The sequence below is a fragment of the Tyto alba genome, unplaced genomic scaffold (assembly GCF_018691265.1).
Source record: "Tyto alba isolate M040663 unplaced genomic scaffold, T.alba_DEE_v4.0 Super-Scaffold_1, whole genome shotgun sequence".
Taxonomy (NCBI): Eukaryota; Metazoa; Chordata; class Aves; order Strigiformes; family Tytonidae; genus Tyto; species Tyto alba.
Window position 1 is genome coordinate 28,577,987 of NW_024881261.1, and position 16,276 is coordinate 28,594,262.

At 40.0% G+C, this 16,276-nt stretch overlaps 1 protein-coding gene across 1 annotated transcript in view; it reads left to right on the forward strand.

The window, feature by feature from the left end:
* CSGALNACT2 (chondroitin sulfate N-acetylgalactosaminyltransferase 2) overlaps positions 1-16,276 on the forward strand; it is a 34,942-nt gene that overhangs the window by 4,611 nt on the left and 14,055 nt on the right. The window contains exon 2 of the mRNA XM_042791380.1: positions 13,335-14,584. Within this exon, the coding sequence (XP_042647314.1) occupies positions 13,921-14,584 (664 nt within the window). The 5' untranslated portion in view covers positions 13,335-13,920. The remainder of the gene's footprint in view (positions 1-13,334; positions 14,585-16,276) is intronic.

The window sequence follows — 16,276 nt, forward strand, 5'->3', positions numbered from 1 at the left end:
AAGTAGCACAGCACTCTGAGCAGGGTAGGGATAGCTGGAGTGACTCTGGGAGGGGGTTGGGCAGGCAGACACATTTGGCACTTGTTCTCCCCAAAAGTAAGGGAACTAATTTTGCTCTTCTCCAGTATACAGCGGAGAATTTCTGTTAAAGGGAAGTGATATTCCAGTTGTAGAACAGAAATTAAAGTCTTTCATGGCTACTGAATCCTCCAAGAGATGGGTCCTGCCACATACTTGGTGGCTGTCACGGGCAACAGTCCTCTCATTGAGCTGAGTATAACTCAAGACTGGTTCTCATGTGTTCAAAGGTAAAATAATACAGTGCAGAACAGCTAGGAGCTAAAGGTAGACCAAGGTATATGATACTTGCACATATTAAATATTTCCAGGTAAAATTGCTAAATGGCTTAGAGGGTTTTTTTATCCATATATAGATATCTGCTTCTTGGATATAACTTTGGCAAATGAACATCAACCACCAAAGGAGGTTAATGTGTCTGCACTGTTGATCATGCTTTTTGTCAAGACAGTAGATCAGCGCATCCAGAAAAGATGAAAATTGCAGGACATGGTGCTGGTTTTGGCTGGAGTAAAGTTAATTTTCTTCCTAGTAGCTAGTATGGGGCTGTGTTTTGGATTTGTGCTGGAAACAGTGCTGATAACACTGTGATGTTTTCCTTACCACCCAGCAGCACTTACACAGTCAGGGCCCTTCCTGCTCCTCACCCCACCCCAGCAGCGAGTGGCTGGGGGGGCACAAGGAGTCGGGAGGGGACACAGCCGGGACAGCCGACCCCGACTGACCCCAGGGCTATCCCACACCGTACGGCGTCAGGCTCAGCAGACGGAGCTGGGGGAAGGAGGAGGAAGGGGAGGATGTTCAGAGCGATGACGTTTGTCTTCCCAAGTAACTGTTGGGTGCGTTGGAGCCCGGCTCTCCTGGGGATGGCTGAGCCTGCCTGCCACTGGGGAGTGGTGACTGAATTCCTTGGTTCGCTTCCCTTGCGTGCACGGCTTTTGCTTTCCCTATTAAACTGTCTTTATCTCAACCCATGAATTTTCTCACTTTTACCCTTCTGATTCTCTCCCTCATCCCACCACGGGGGAGTGAGCGAGCGGCTGGGTGGCGCTTAGTTGCCAGCTGGGGTTAAACCATAACAGGTGCCTGAGTTCTCCAGAAAGTTGTATACAAAGCTAGGCTAGTTTTATATTAACATATTAGGATTTGGAAGTCAGGGTGACTGCTCCCAGATAATCTTGTAAGGAAGAAGGGCCCTAATAACTCTTCAGATGCCAGTTGCAAGAGAAAGACATGGAAGGACAATTTCTGGCTTGCAGGTGTGTAGTTGCAGGAAGCTGTGAGATTTTAAAGCCAGTGGCTGAGGCACTGCTTTAGAGAGGTGCTACAAATAATTCTGTTCATAGATGTTGTGTGTATATCCTATGACACTGACCATGTGTTGGTTAATAGTAAGGTAACCAGACAGATTTTCTGCTTCTCCGCATGTCCGGTGTTTGTGTATGTGTGTCTTCTCTCTAGAAACAGTAGAAATAATACTTAAACAGTTCTTCTGTGTTGGGCTTGTGTTGCTGTTTCAAGGGTGGGTGTTGAGCAGCGATGCATGGGAAGCACCTGAAGCTGTTTGGGAACACTGCTGTGTTAAAGCAGTGGAAATGAGGTTGTGTTTTGAAGCACATTCTGAAAGTATAAAATGCTAGTATTGAGCGGAGCTTAGAGTCTGTGGAATTATATGGAGGGCTAAGTCATCAGTTTCTATGAAAGCAAATCTGTCCTGGGAGAGCGTTTTGGGTGATAGCCTTCAGATGACTTGTGGCAGCACTTCTGCTGTCTCTTGAAGGTTTCCTGAAACAGTGGTGTCAAAAATAAGACACTTGTCAGCACTGGTGATACTACTTACAGCCCCAGGGGCAGCAGATGGTTTGCACGTCTTCCTTGTGCTCTGGTAGAGTGGAAATTAAGACTGCTGAGTGATAGTAGTTCAGTCCATCTTTTGTGTGATCTGGGAGCTTCTGACATGGGTAGGAGTCTTGTGAAGAAGAGATGTACAATTTGCAAAGTAGGAGAACGTGTATGGGTTGTGGTTGGTGCTGCCTGGGCAGTGGCTGGCATGGCTGGCGTGCCTCTCTCTTCCCAGCACACTCTGGAAGCTGTGTTCCAGTAAGGTGGCTGTGCAGGGCAAACTCTGCCCCAGCTCTCCCAGTGTTTGGCACAGGACTGAGTTTTAACATCCAAAATGTTCTACTAGATTGTGCTTGTAAGTGTTACTAAGCACGTTTCCTTAAGTTGTTTGTTTTCGGATTTCATGCATAATCCAGTTACTTTGAATCTTTTGCATTTAAACCTTCAGAGTTGCTCCTTAGTTGTGTACCATCCTGAACTTCTACTACAGTTTTACCTAGCTAGATGGAGAGGTGCAAGTGTGATAGGGATTTAAGTCGATTGTCTGAAGGGACAAAAGGAGAAGGTAACAGAACTTGAAACCACTGTCTGAATGACATAATAGAAGTTGCTGCCAGTAGGACCAGGAGTCAAATGTGACACTTTGAATAGTTTGCAACAAGTGTCTGTGGTAACAACCTATATGTCCCTGCTGTGAAGCAAAACTTAGGGAAAAAAAAAAAATTGTGTTGTATGAGCACAATGGAAAAATAGCACAAGGAACCTGCAAAAACTCCACAGAGGTTGACAGAAACTCCTGGCTTCTTTCCACTCCAAATCATGTTCATCTCTTCCTGAAGAGGTGGAAAGATGGTCCAAGTGGTCCAAAGACTGACTTCAGGGACTTGAAAAACAAAACAGAGATGGAGTAATGCAGAGTGTTGAGTGTTTGGTGTTCCTGTTTTTCATACTGATGTCTTTCTCAATGCAAGACAACTTTAAAATAAAAAAAAAAGTCAAGATAGATAGTTTGGACAAGCTGGTAGCTTCTCTGCTTTCAGTGAAGTCTGGTATTGCTAGTCCTTTAAGTTAATACTTAGTTATAATGTCAAATTGAAAAATTACAGATGACATAAGTGCATCTAGCTGTGCTTCTGGAATGCACCAGATGTTTCTCCATCATTTGGCACCCAGCTTTTACTTCTGGTGACATACTCATGGCTGATTTGTTGTGCTGAAAGCAGAACGAAAACTACTACGCTGATTTTTAGTCATTCTAAAAATATCTGTAGGTTCTGTTCCTCCTTCCATCTTAGATTTGTGGACTGAGGAATAGAAATGTGAGTCCACTTTTGAACACCATGTGAACTTAAGCTAGCTGATTCAGTTTACTTAAGAACAACTTTAGGGTGATTGTTTTCCAAGGCAGCATTTTTCTCAGGGTTTCTGTATCAAATTGTGTTTTAAGCTGGTTTTAGATATTTTAAAACTGTCAAGCTAAACTGCCAGTTGGACAAAATGCACAGAAATGTCTTCCAGTGGTCACTTCAGGAGTTTTATTGCTCTTCAGACTTGCAATTAAGAGATTTCTGTGCAAATATTACTTGGTATGGGGCACTTTCCATAAAATTTGGCAATAAAACAGAAATTTAATGGGAACGTTGCTGTGATAGTACTTGGTGCACAGTTTTCCAGTGAAACTTTTTTTGAAATGTAAATCAATTGCATTTATACATTTCTACTTTTCAGGCAGATATTAATAGAAGTCTGAAAGTTTAGTGCACGTGAGAATTTACCTCCTCACTATTTGCACTTCAACTGCTACAGCTTCACCATAACCTGGATTTTTAGCTCCTTGAAAGCAGTATGGCTCTTATCATAGAAAAGGTACAGAAAATTTAAAAATCTAACTCTCCCACAGGATTAAGTTTCTAACTGTGTTTTAAACTGCTGGCTAATTAGCTATGCAACTGTTAGGAAGAACATCCTGGTTAAGAACTGTCATTTTCAATCTCTTCTTTTTATAGGGCAAAAAAAAGAAAACTGTATGTGGTAACCACCTCTTGGGTACCTTTGAGGGCCTCAAAGGCAATCTGGTTTGCTCTACAGCATTTTCAGATTTGCTTTACAAGTGTAAGGAGACTGGATGCATGACTCTCGCCTTACCTCCCACAGTGGGAAAATCTCCCACCGGCTTCGTGTATGCACTTGGATGATAATTATCCTTTAAAAATAGCACAAGAATTTACATATATTGGTATACTTATTTTCACTATGCTCAGGGTACAGTAACTATGTTGTCTTGATCGGCATGCATAGAGAACTAGAAAATAATCAGAGATGTGAGAAATCAGAAGATAACTACCTTCTCAGAATCAAGTCAGATGTGGTACTTAAGTGAAGCAATTCCAGGAAGGCCACATCATTCTCAGCATTTTGTTTTTGCCTGCTACCATTCCTGCAATGGACAATATCAGTCACTTCAGTGTTTGGTTGTTTTTTTTTTTTTTTTTTTTTTTTTTTAATGAATAGAAAATGTCATCAGTGAAAGCGTAGGTATGTTGTGCAAATGCGATCTGCCAGAGCTGGGATCACTGGTTATGTGTTCTGTTGCTTTTGCTGGACCATGTTCATATTGTCTGGGGGAAATATTTAGCTGGGGTCTTTGAAGATGCTTAGACACTTTGGATGTCTAAAGAGGATTTTATTTTTCCTCATTCACTGTAAGATGATGCACTTTTAAGTGTAACTATTTTTTCTGTCCTTCTAAAACTGTTTTTCTGAACAAAAACCCCTTCTACAGCATTATCTGTTTGAAGACTACTGGGCATCATAAGTTTTATTTCTGTGTCTTGCTCTCTCATACTGAAAGGAGCAATAAGATTTCACTGCATGTACTCTAACAGAGACTACTATGCATCTTTGAAGATAAGCTAAAGTTGTCATAAGAACTGTGATTTAGTTGTGATTAAGCTATTGTTTGCAGTAATGCAGCTCTCCTTTTGCCCCCGATGGAGTGTGCAGTGTTACATGCACTGTTTTGGGGATCTGCCAGGCCGCAGGGCACAGACCTGAGTACTGTCATCAATTGAGTGGTGTGGCCGAGACCAGGAGCCCACCTCGCTGCCATGTTACAGTTGTCCATATAATTTATGCAGTCCCTCATGGACAGTATGTTGTTAATAAGGTTACTGCAAAGCACATGATAAAAGTAGGTCAGACTCTTACCTAATGCTCATGTAAAATATGACATTGTTTATGAGATGTTAAGAATACCAGTAGAAAGTGCTTCCCTGGTAACTGTACTAAGGTAGCTACTTGTGTTTTTGTTCTGATTTCTAGGTGAACTTTAACAACCGATAGGGTAGGCAAAATAAGGGGAAGAATACTTGCTTCTGTAAGTTTGGAGTTTGTGGGTTTTTTTGCCAAATTTAAAAAGGGGAATAGTCCCTACCGCAAGCTGAAGAGTATTAACTACAGGAAAAGGTGTGTAAATACAAATGCTATTTATCTTATCGAAGCTGAAGGTAGTGAGCTTTTCAGGATAGCTATTCAATAATAATAATTTAAGAACAAGCAAGCAAGCAAAACTCCTTCAGGCAGTCTTACCTAGGGTATTTTACCTAGCTTGTTTCTTGCCAAGCAGATGTCTCTTCATAAAAACAGTAAAGTGACTACAGGTTGACTTTTCTTTCCTGGCCTTATCTGAAATAGGATAATACTGACCAGAGCAGTTACGGTGTAGCTGGTTGGGTTTCAAGTTCCAGTTTCAATTCAGCAGTTTCCAGACAAATGGGTTTGCTCTGGCTTCACTGAAGGCAAAGCAGAGCTCCTATTCATAAGCTCATTGCTTGCTTTGGATAAGGTATAAAGTAAATAATGTGAATAACGTTGTTCTTTGATTTGTCTACTTAGTTAAGTAATTGATTTGGTATTGGGTAGGAACAACAAATGCCAAAACATACAATAGTTTTCGTGCTTCTTAAGGGAGATAAAACCACTTCAGAAAAAGGCCATTTTTTTCATTGTCATTTCACAGTAGATTATGTAATATTTAAGCCATTTCGGTACGGTTAACGTTTCTTACATTTGAGGATGATGGCATGACTGCTTTTGCCAGGGACTGTTGTGGCAAAAAACATCACCGTTTCTAGGTTGTTGGATTTCACCTTCTGCTTTCTCTCTGCTGCATGAGCATTTACTGGGAATTGAGACAATAAAACCTGTATTATTTCCTGTTCTGTCATCTTGGCATGCTGATTTGTCTTCTGGTCATCTGTGCGGGGTGAGGAAGGGGTATGTGGTGCAGTGACGGGACAGGTCCTTCATACTGTCCTGATGGTCTGTGTTGTGAACTTGTTGAAACTGAGGCAGAAATTTTGAGAGAGGTTTAAGAAGGGTATAAAGAGCAAGACCTGCTTGATTGTCCTTCCTAGGCTAGACTCAATCTTATGCCACTATTAAAATGCACCCCTTCTTAAAGAAGGTTAGTATAAACTGTGCTGCTTCAGTTGCATCTCATGAAAAGATGGAATTAGTGAACAGGATCAGAGCCTGGAAAAAGGTAGAATTTCTTACCAGTAAAGTCTCTCTCTGATGTTGAGAGTGAGTTCATCTATTGCATGAAACAAGAGAGATAAGAAACCCTATATATCTTCCCTATGTATTGGAGTATCTAATCTGACAGTGGAAACTTGTAGAGGGTTAGTCTTAATTTTATTTTGGACCACAGCATTTCTGCTGGCAAAAACATGATGTTGCCTTTGTAAAATAAAGCATTTGCATAGGGAATATTATTTTTTGAGTAATAAATCCTGTGATTGTTGTCACCCATCACTGAAGTAGCTTTTTCTGCAGGTTCCCATGCCTGAACTACTAGTTCCTGATGTACTATGAGTACTACTATGATCCTTGTGCCAAAGGCATGAATTGCTTTCCTTCCCATTTAGGAACTAAACAAAGGTCTGGAGTTACCTATTGCAGGTATGCTTGAGCACTTGAGAATTCATCACAGGCTGTTCATAATCAATGGATCATTTCGGTTGGAACAGACCTTTAAGGTCAGAGAGTCCAACCGTAAACCTAATGCTGCCAAGTGCCACTAAACCATGTCCCTAAGCACCACATCTACACATCTTTTAAATACTGAAGCACCTCCATGGGCAGAATGTTCCAATGCTTCATAACAGTTTTGGTGAAGCAATTTTTCCTAATATCCAATCTAACACTCTTCTGGCACAACTTGAGGCCATTTTCTCTTATCCTATCACTTGCTATGTGGGAGAAGGGACCAACACCCACCTGGCTACCACCTCCCTTCAGGTAGTTGCAGAGAGTATATAATATATTCAGTAGTTCTTGTGTTGACTGGTGTGGGGTTTTTTCTGTGTCTTTAATTAAAAATGAGCTAAGGTGCTCAGTGATCAGTGTGGAATCATAGTTGTCCCCCTGCCCCTCCCCATGAAACTCTGGCTTTGATGGTGTTTACCAGTGGAAGTCTATAACAAAGAAAGTGGAGGGGGAAAAAAAACCTCAACCTGTGAGTAAATAGGAGCAGTGCTCAACTGAAAGCTCAGCATTACCCCAGGGTTGTTAGTTGATGAGCAGCCAGGTGAGGCTGGCTGCAGCAACATAGATGACTGCATATCTTACTGCTTGGGTCTGCTGTGTGACTGATGGACACGAGCTGAATGCAACCTTTTTTCATATTTATCAATCAGGTTGAGCTGGTAAGTCTGTAAGACTGAGGATCACAGATTTTGTGGAGTTGAGTTAGACCTGATGGAGAACTGATTCTGTCACCTAGTCTCCCAAGGCAGATGTCTTGTTTTGATTTGTTGTGGGCTTTTTTTATTTCTTGGACTTCTGGTTTAGATCTGCAATGTCTAGAAAAACCACTTTCTGTAGAAACTGTTCTGTCTTGTTTGAGGAGTGCTGGTGTGTGCTCTTAGAGGTTTTGCCCTTTACAGGTTTGTTCATGTAAGCATGCTAAGGTAGTATGTGATGTAGTGGGAATGCTGGAGAGGTCCAGAGGAAGACACAAGGAAATTTTGATGAAAATCATAAAATATAGCTGGAAGAAAAATTTACTTCCGTGTCAGTCAGATAATGCAACTAGCAAAGCTGCAGTTCTGTGCTTACAAACAAAACTTGTGTGTTGTGTTGAATTGGAACAGTGTATTATGTGCTAACCTTTCAAAAAGTTGAAAATAAGCTGCTGCTTGTGCCTAATATGATGGGCTTACTGTGGGCAGTGGTTATGATGTGTATAAGAACAACTTTCAAATTCTTCAGGGCTAATTATTAAACTTGTAAGGCCTAAAATATCTTGCAATTATTTTCACTTTCCTGCTGGTTTTGTTGTAGGTAGATCTTTCCATAACTTGGTAGTGGCTTTCAACTTATCTCCTGTCCAGCAGTGCGTATGTGTGTGCATATGTGCTTGGAAGGCAGAGCTGTAGCTGAAAGGAAATCAGATGGTGAAATAGTGACAAAAGCATGTTATTTACAGCCAGTCTACTGATGGTGAGGTACTAGACTAAAGATTAGTTTTCTGTGGAAAGTGAGAACTATGGCCCATAACTCTTTGCTTGGATACTTTTTTTCTTTTCTTTTCCCTTTCTATTAACTTTCCCAACAGCAGAAGAATCTGACTTCAGTACTCATTTGGCCAGAACTGTATAATAAAGCATTGAACAAATTTATTTGTGCCTTTTCTGAACCTATACCTCAGTAGGTTGTCTAAGCAGAGATGACGTGTTTCTGCATACTGAAGATATGGTTTGAGGTTTCTCACTCTAGGCTTTATGCAAAGATTGTCCGCAGGAGCAAAGACAGCCAACTTGTTTTGGTGTTGGTGGAAAATAACTGTGTGTACAATGTTTCTCTAATACTCACGAGTAATTCTATTTTCAGTGACACTCTTCTTCAGAGTAAGATGGAATATTCAAGGGATGATATTGGACCTTAAGTTTTCATTGTATAACTTGCCAAGGAGCGAAGTGTGTGTGTGTGAAGGGAGTTTTAAGACAGTGAATATCTGTGGCATCTGTGTGAAATTAGGAACAACAAAATAACTATGAAAATCAGCTGGAATTGCATAAGCAGCTAAACTATGACCATCTAGGGCATGCTGAACAAAAAGGATGTATCTAAAGTAGAACATGCTAAAATGAGGAATGTTCATACGGTCTGGCATGAAGCCAAGTGCATACTGAATTAGGTCACTGCTTTAAGTGTGAATGTTTCTCCTCTTTAGAAAGACATACTCATCCTTTGCAATAAGGAACCAAAACAGAATGCTAATATAATAAAAACAAATTTGAAAGCATTTTCAATTAGCATGCTGGTCTACTCCCTTGTGCTTAGGGAATCAATGAGCTCTTTTGTAAGGAACAGAAACATTTCCATAGTTGAATATACATAAGGCCCTGAAAATGCAGAAAGAATAACAACCAGTTGCTTTTGGAAAACTTGCAGATCTTTATCAGCTTTGTATAAGCCTCACATGTCTCATTCTTTGGAGATTATAGGGAGTATTGCAAATAGACTTGTTTTGAAGAATTGAAATAATGTAAAATATCAGCACGTGCAATTTAAAGATTTGGAACTTAATCTCTCAACACTGAAATGCTGATCCCAGGAACTGCTGCATGATTACTTCTTTCCAGGTAATCTTGTTCTTTTTTTATAAACTTCAGACTGTACCATGTGACACTGAATTAATTTTCCTATTGCGATTCTTGGGATCCTATGTGCTTTTGCTAATTCTGGGGTTTCACAGTCTGCTTTCACTTGTAATCATCTTAAACAGCCTGGGAGCAGTTACTGGAATTAAAGTAGTTCTGTGCTAGACCTAATTCATATCAAATTTGGGATGTAAGTATGCAAATCCAGTGCTTTCTTGAAAAGAGGATAGTGACATAGAGGGCTTGGAAACCCTTCATTCCTGATGGGATGAGAATTAAGATTCTTACTGGCTTCATTCACTTCTTGAAGGATGCAAGATGTAATGTTTGACTCCTTTTCTGATGACTCTTCTCAGCAGAAATAATACTGAGAAAACCAGAGATGTCCAAATTGGCTCAGTCCCCACTGCTTCAGCAAACTAACTTACCTCTTCAGCTCTCCATGTGGAATTTAAAATTTTAATGTTTAACATAACTGGTTGCACAAACATTCCTTGCCTTTAAAGGCCACAGGGAAGCTGTGTTTGGAAAAATGCCTGTTCTTTATGGTGTCACATAAAAACTGTTGAAGATAAATAGGCAAGGCCTATCTCCATGCAAAAAGGCTGTCTTGTTAATAAGATCGTCACTAGCCCACTAGAAAAGGGTTTCAACTAATGAGGGAATAATTAGAGCCTAGAAGGCAAAGAACTAGGGAGCTCTCTACAGCCCACCATGTGTAGCTTCCATTGCTTCAGAAGCAGCTTATTGTTCCCCTTCCCTAAGCACCCCTTAAGGCAGTGCTCCATAAAACAGCCCTCTAGTGCAAATAGGTAAAGTGCCAGTAGGAAGGCCCAGAAATCTGCAGTTATGCATAATCTTTTGTTCTTGGGTTAGTGATGCAATGTAAGATGCTGTGGAGGCGTGCTGACTTTCTTAATCCATGCTTACCATTATGATGTACATTTGGCCACAGTTAAGAAAGTTAACAACAGAGTTGTTCTTTCATTGCTCCCTGCCGATGTCTGAGGGAATCTTAATCTCCCAGTACATTGTGTACTCTTGACACCACATCAGGAAATCTGTTGTCACTTGCTTCTAAGGCATGAATGAGACTTAAAGAAAAACTTAGTGACTCATCAAAGTTGAACACAGGGCAATTTATTGGTAGAGCAAAAATTGAATAAAGGCCTACTAGGCTAATGTCCCAGCTTCAGGGGTGTCTATTTATCGCTTAACAACAGTTACTGATTGTTTAAAGCCTGTGGTGGTAGGAGGTTGTGTGGCTTAGGTGGCTTTAAGTTATAGATTCAGTAATGAGACAAATCTGTCTGTGATTTGAAGCTGCCTTCGCTGCCCATTATCAAGCTGTACCATGGTAGCCCCGATAATCTCTTTAAACAGTCTTAACTAGAAATATTAGCTCCTGCTTTGTAGTACCTGCTTTCATTTTCTTCAGTTATGCTGTAAAAGTGAGGAGAAAGATAAAGGAAATCCACAAAGTGCTATTCTTTGTGTCCTGCTGAGCTGTAGGACTCAGCCTTGTTTCCTACCCTGTCCCTAGTACCAAAAGCATTTCTTTGTAACTTAGAAAGCTGATTTCTGTACTGGTATGGTAGCTGTGTTTGTGTATACAGCAATGCAAATATGCTGCTGTTCTTGACAGCAGGAATCAGGCTGTGCAGTGAAAAATGGTTGGGACTGGATTTGTCAATATTTTATGCAAGTCAGGTAGTTAAATCAGTCAAGGCATACTGAAAAATGATCAAAGGCGTGCCAGCTTCTGTATGGAGTGGCTTTAGTACAGTCTAGCATTTATCTAGGTTTAAAGAAACATCTGGTTCTTTGTTATTAATTGTGGCTTCATCTCTTGCTGTCTAACAGGACAAGAATTCAGGAAGAAATATGAAAAAACATCATATAGGCAACTTTGCTAAAGAAAATTTGGCATGATATTACATCATTTCTGTGAACTGATTTTATCATGTAGATCGCTTTTTCTTCTGTTTCCCTTGATTCACTATGTCTGGACCTTGGTCGGTAGTCTTAGGATACATCTGGTGTTGATCACTCTTTGTAGGCTTTTAACTTGCATTTATATCATGTTGTGTTTGTGTGGTGAGTAGTGACTAACTTCTGTCTTTTTTTGGACTTTAAAGGATGCCATCTAGACTTCAGCTGATAAAACTGTTACTTTTTACCAGAGTGTCCAGTAGCTTTACATGAGTTCGAAAAGCTTTTGCTTCAGATAACTATTGCCTTTAAGCTGCTGTATTAAAAATTTATTAATGAACAGCACTAGAAATACTAATAACTGCTTCAAGCAGTCCTGTAGACTTCAGCTGGACAACTCCAAGTTGTGAGGCTCTTGTAAAACATGACATGCAAACTTAGGATCAGCGGTCACAGGCATTGGTGTTGGTGGTACGAATAAATTACTTAATTTTTCAGGCCTTGTTATTGGAGCTTTCTTGCAAATGAGGCTGCTGAATATCATGATATCACTGATACATGGTACCTGGTTCTTACTAAACCAATATCCTGATGCTGAAAGTTGAATGGAGAGGGTGAAATGTTGCAAGGTGTTTGTTGTAAACGCATGGGGTGCATTGTTGCACTGTGACTTACTTGCAAATAGAGAAGGTGATGGGGTTTGTGACTGCTGGTGGTGTGAGATAACATTCTGTCCAACCCATATATAAAGAGTATTGGAGTGGACAATTTTTTTCTAATCTCATAAGCATACTGAAACTAAACAGAAGTTGCTCAAGTCCCAGAACTTCCCCCAAACAATTGTAGAACACAGTTGAAATGGATGTAGAGCTGATAGATTCCTGGATAAATTTTAATGAACTTCACTTATTTTATACAACCAGGTTTTAAATGAAAATATTTTCCTGATGTTAGACATGCATTGAGCTTACTTAGTTCTTAATGCTGTTACTGAAGAAGCCTATAAACCGTTTAGCTGTCATTGCTGAGTAGGATTTTTGGTATTGCTGTCTTGCATAACGGTCATCTTTCTCCCTGATCTTTTCCTCTGAGCTGGTTTGGTCGCTGGTGTAAGAGGGTGACCCATGCAAATGGCCAATGCCTCTTCACACTAGCCTAACCAAATCAGGAGGTGAAAATGCTAGTGAATTAATAGTCTGAAGCTCACTTTCATCAGTCAGGAATTGGGCTTTGAATTTGAATTTCTATTGAATTTGATCTGTTCTAAAATGCTGTTTCGGTGAACTTTGATATTTAAATCTGCAATACTTTATTCATGAGTGAATAATTATTCCCTAAAATATATTTACTTAAACTAAAAGCAAATGGTAACACAAGCTGCTTCAGTTGCTGCTTGAAAATAGTTCTTGGAATTTTTTTTTTTTACTTTAGAGGAGTAGGAAGGGTATGGGTTTAGCTGGTGGCTTTTTCTTCCCACAGAGGAAAACAAAACAAACAAAAAAAACACCACCAAAGACAAGAAGGAATGGGGGAGTTAAAACAAATAAAACTTGATGAGACTAGAACCACCCTTACCTCTTTAGCCAGTTATGTGAAAAACGTATTTCATGACTGTCCATATTGCTATTTTCCAGACACTACGTCAAAGGGAATCACTGATAGGTAATGCAGTGGAAAGAAATTGTTTTCTATTTTTTTTTTTCTACCCCTTCCCCTGGCAGTCCTTTGCAACCATGTGTTACAACTTTGTTCATGTGTTTTCCAAGTGAGTGGCTCCTTTGTAGTTCTAATATGCACCTTTCCTTTAATTTTAGGTTGTGTCTTCATTTTGCTGATTCAAACCACAGATTCCAAGGAAAGGAGGAGAAGTGGAATAAAATACTCAAGTGCCAGAGGAAAAGCCAGACTAGCCAATGAAAATGACTGTTACTAAACTGTAGACTGCTCTCACTTATACGCAGTGAGAGAAAAAACTGCTGTCAATTCAAAGCATATAAAATTACTTTTGCAGATGTTCCTCACTGAACTTCAAATAGACTAAACCCCTTCAACTAGGGTTGACTTAGGAAGCGGAAGTATGACTCCTTGCTGGTGTCTTCCATCTTCTTCCCCCTCTGTGGGGCTTTTTGTTTGGGGTAGGAAATCCTGAACAAATTGTATGGCGTCAACGAAACTTACAGTTGATGGTTATGGATGACATAGGAACTTCAGTATTATGTCTCTGCAATGACACCTGATTAAGGCAAAGATTGGAAACTGCTCTTCAGCTACTTTCTTAAAACTTAGGGTAACTATTACAGTCATGATTTCTTTCTCTTTCTAAGATTTGAACTCTGGGGTGATGTTCCCTGGAAGGCATGAGCAGATAAGTCATCTTTTTGGACTGGAAACTGAAATAATATGAGAATGCCCAGAAGAGGCTTAGTAATTCAAGCCAGGACTCGTTGGCTATTAGTGGGCCTTGCTTTACTATTCAGTTTAGTCTTGCTCATGTACTTGCTTGAGTGTGCTCCACAAACAGATGGTAATGGATCTCTGCCTGGTGTCGTAGGTGAAAACATGGGTAAAGAATACTATCAGGCTCTCTTGCAGGAACAAGAAGAACATTATCAAAACAGAGCTACCAGCCTGAAACGTCAGATTGCCCAGTTAAAGCAAGAGCTTCAGGAAATGAGTGATAAATTGAAATCCCTGCAGGAAAAAAAGAGCCCTAAGGTGAATGGTATGAATTACCAGGGCACCAAAGAACAAGCATCCAATGATCTCCTAGAGTTTCTTCATTCCCAGATTGATAAAGCTGAGGTGAGCGTGGGGGCCAAACTGCCTAGTGAATATGGTGTCATTCCTTTTGAAAGTTTTACATCCATGAAGGTATTCCAGTTGGAGATGGGGCTCACTCGGCATCCAGAGGAGAAACCTGTTAGAAAGGATAAACGAGATGAATTGGTGGAAGTTATTGAGGCTGGCCTAGAAGTTATCAATAATCCGGATGAGGAAGATGGACAAGATGAAGATGATGGAGTAGGAGAGAGGCAGCTGTATAGTGAAAATGATTTCATAGAAGGTATGTTTATTACATGCTTTCCAGTCTGTTAACAGAAAGTCACAAGAAGTGTTTAATGGTGTTTGTATTTTTAGGGGTTGTATATACTTGAATATAGTCTTGAACAGTAATAACGCAGTAAGAACCTTTATTTGTAATGAGGATATTACTGCTTCATTACCCTGTGTTTGGAATAGGGAGCAAGAAATCCACTTCAGAAGGGCTCACCACAAGAAGTGTATGGGGGAATCTGTATCCACTTAAATTACTGAGGCATTCGTAATTGACTGTAGTTGAAGTCAGTGTAACACAACTGCTTGTGATACTAAATAACTGAAAGACTTCCAGTGAAACTGATGGCAGTGGGAGGGGGAAATTTTTTTCATCTCTCTTGTTCCAGCATAGTTAAGCGATTAGCTATAAAGCTACAGGGTTTTTCTTCACTCGTCTCTATGCCACTTTTAGTTAATATTCAGGCATTTGACTCTCTTAGAGTTGTCATGCTCATATTGGCAGGAGAGCATTGGTAGGCAGACATGTTCTGGTCATGTCAGCTGAGGAACTTGATGTCCTGAATAGACACCTCGTGGTATACTAGTTATGGGGTCCACTAAGCTGTGCAACCTTGAACTGTTCTGTTGTTCCCTCTTCAGTTCTCTCTCAGTGCTTGTAAGTTTAATTACAGAACCCCTATTATTATAAAAGCAAATATAGCAGTTATGCTTTCAATACTTAGTGACACCCTTAAAAGGCGTGTTAGTGATAATTCATATTGAAGATGGCTTTCAAGATAGAGTGTAGTGCTGATGGAGATAAGTATTATCAAAAACTGCCCTACTACTTCTTTTTTGTATTTACAGTATTAAATACAGTTCATGCTGCGATTAAAAAAAAACCCAACAAACAACAAAAAACTCCCAGAAAAGTTGGACCATGTTATAAGAGCTTTACTGTAAAAAGGATTCTGAATCTCAGCAGTGCTGATCTTGCACTATTAAGCAAACATGTTGGAGAAAGGTACAGTTGGCCTTGAAATAATCAGTTCTTTCAGTCTGAGATGATGTAATTGGTCTGTAGCGCAAAAATTCTCTGCCTCTAACAGCTACTGTGTTTAAAGTTTAATGCAAGTATTCTTCATTCCAGAAGGTGGGGCAGGGTGTAGAATCCACTCTACTGTGTTGGTATAACACAGCTAGCAGCACAGTGGTTCTAAGTAAAAACAGTACTTATTCGGTCTGGAGGTAGTAATTTTTGAAGCCTTTTAATTGTTTTCTTTTTATATTAAGTGTGCAGCTGCTTTTCCCTTGCTGTTTTAGATGGTGCTTATACCCTAGTGGATTTTTTTTTTAACATTACTGAAATACCTGTTTATTTTTGTTAATGCACTGTCCTTAGTGACTGCAGACCTCCAAGAAAGCAAGCAGATTTAGGACCTTAGAACTGTACATCATACCCCTGCCTCTGTTCACACCAGTATGTTGATAATTGTTTTTGGAAATCAAACTAAATTAATTTTGCTGTAAAGGCAGTCTCTTCGAGCATAGGGTTACAGGAACTATAGAAAAAGAAAAGTATTTTTATGCTGTAACTCATATGGGTGTGCTAACAACTAGCCATAGTGATATGTATCAGTGTTTTTTCAGACAGAAGTTTTGGGTTTTGTGGGTATTCTGTGTTTTCGAATGTGCAAATACTAGACACTGGGCCAGCAAA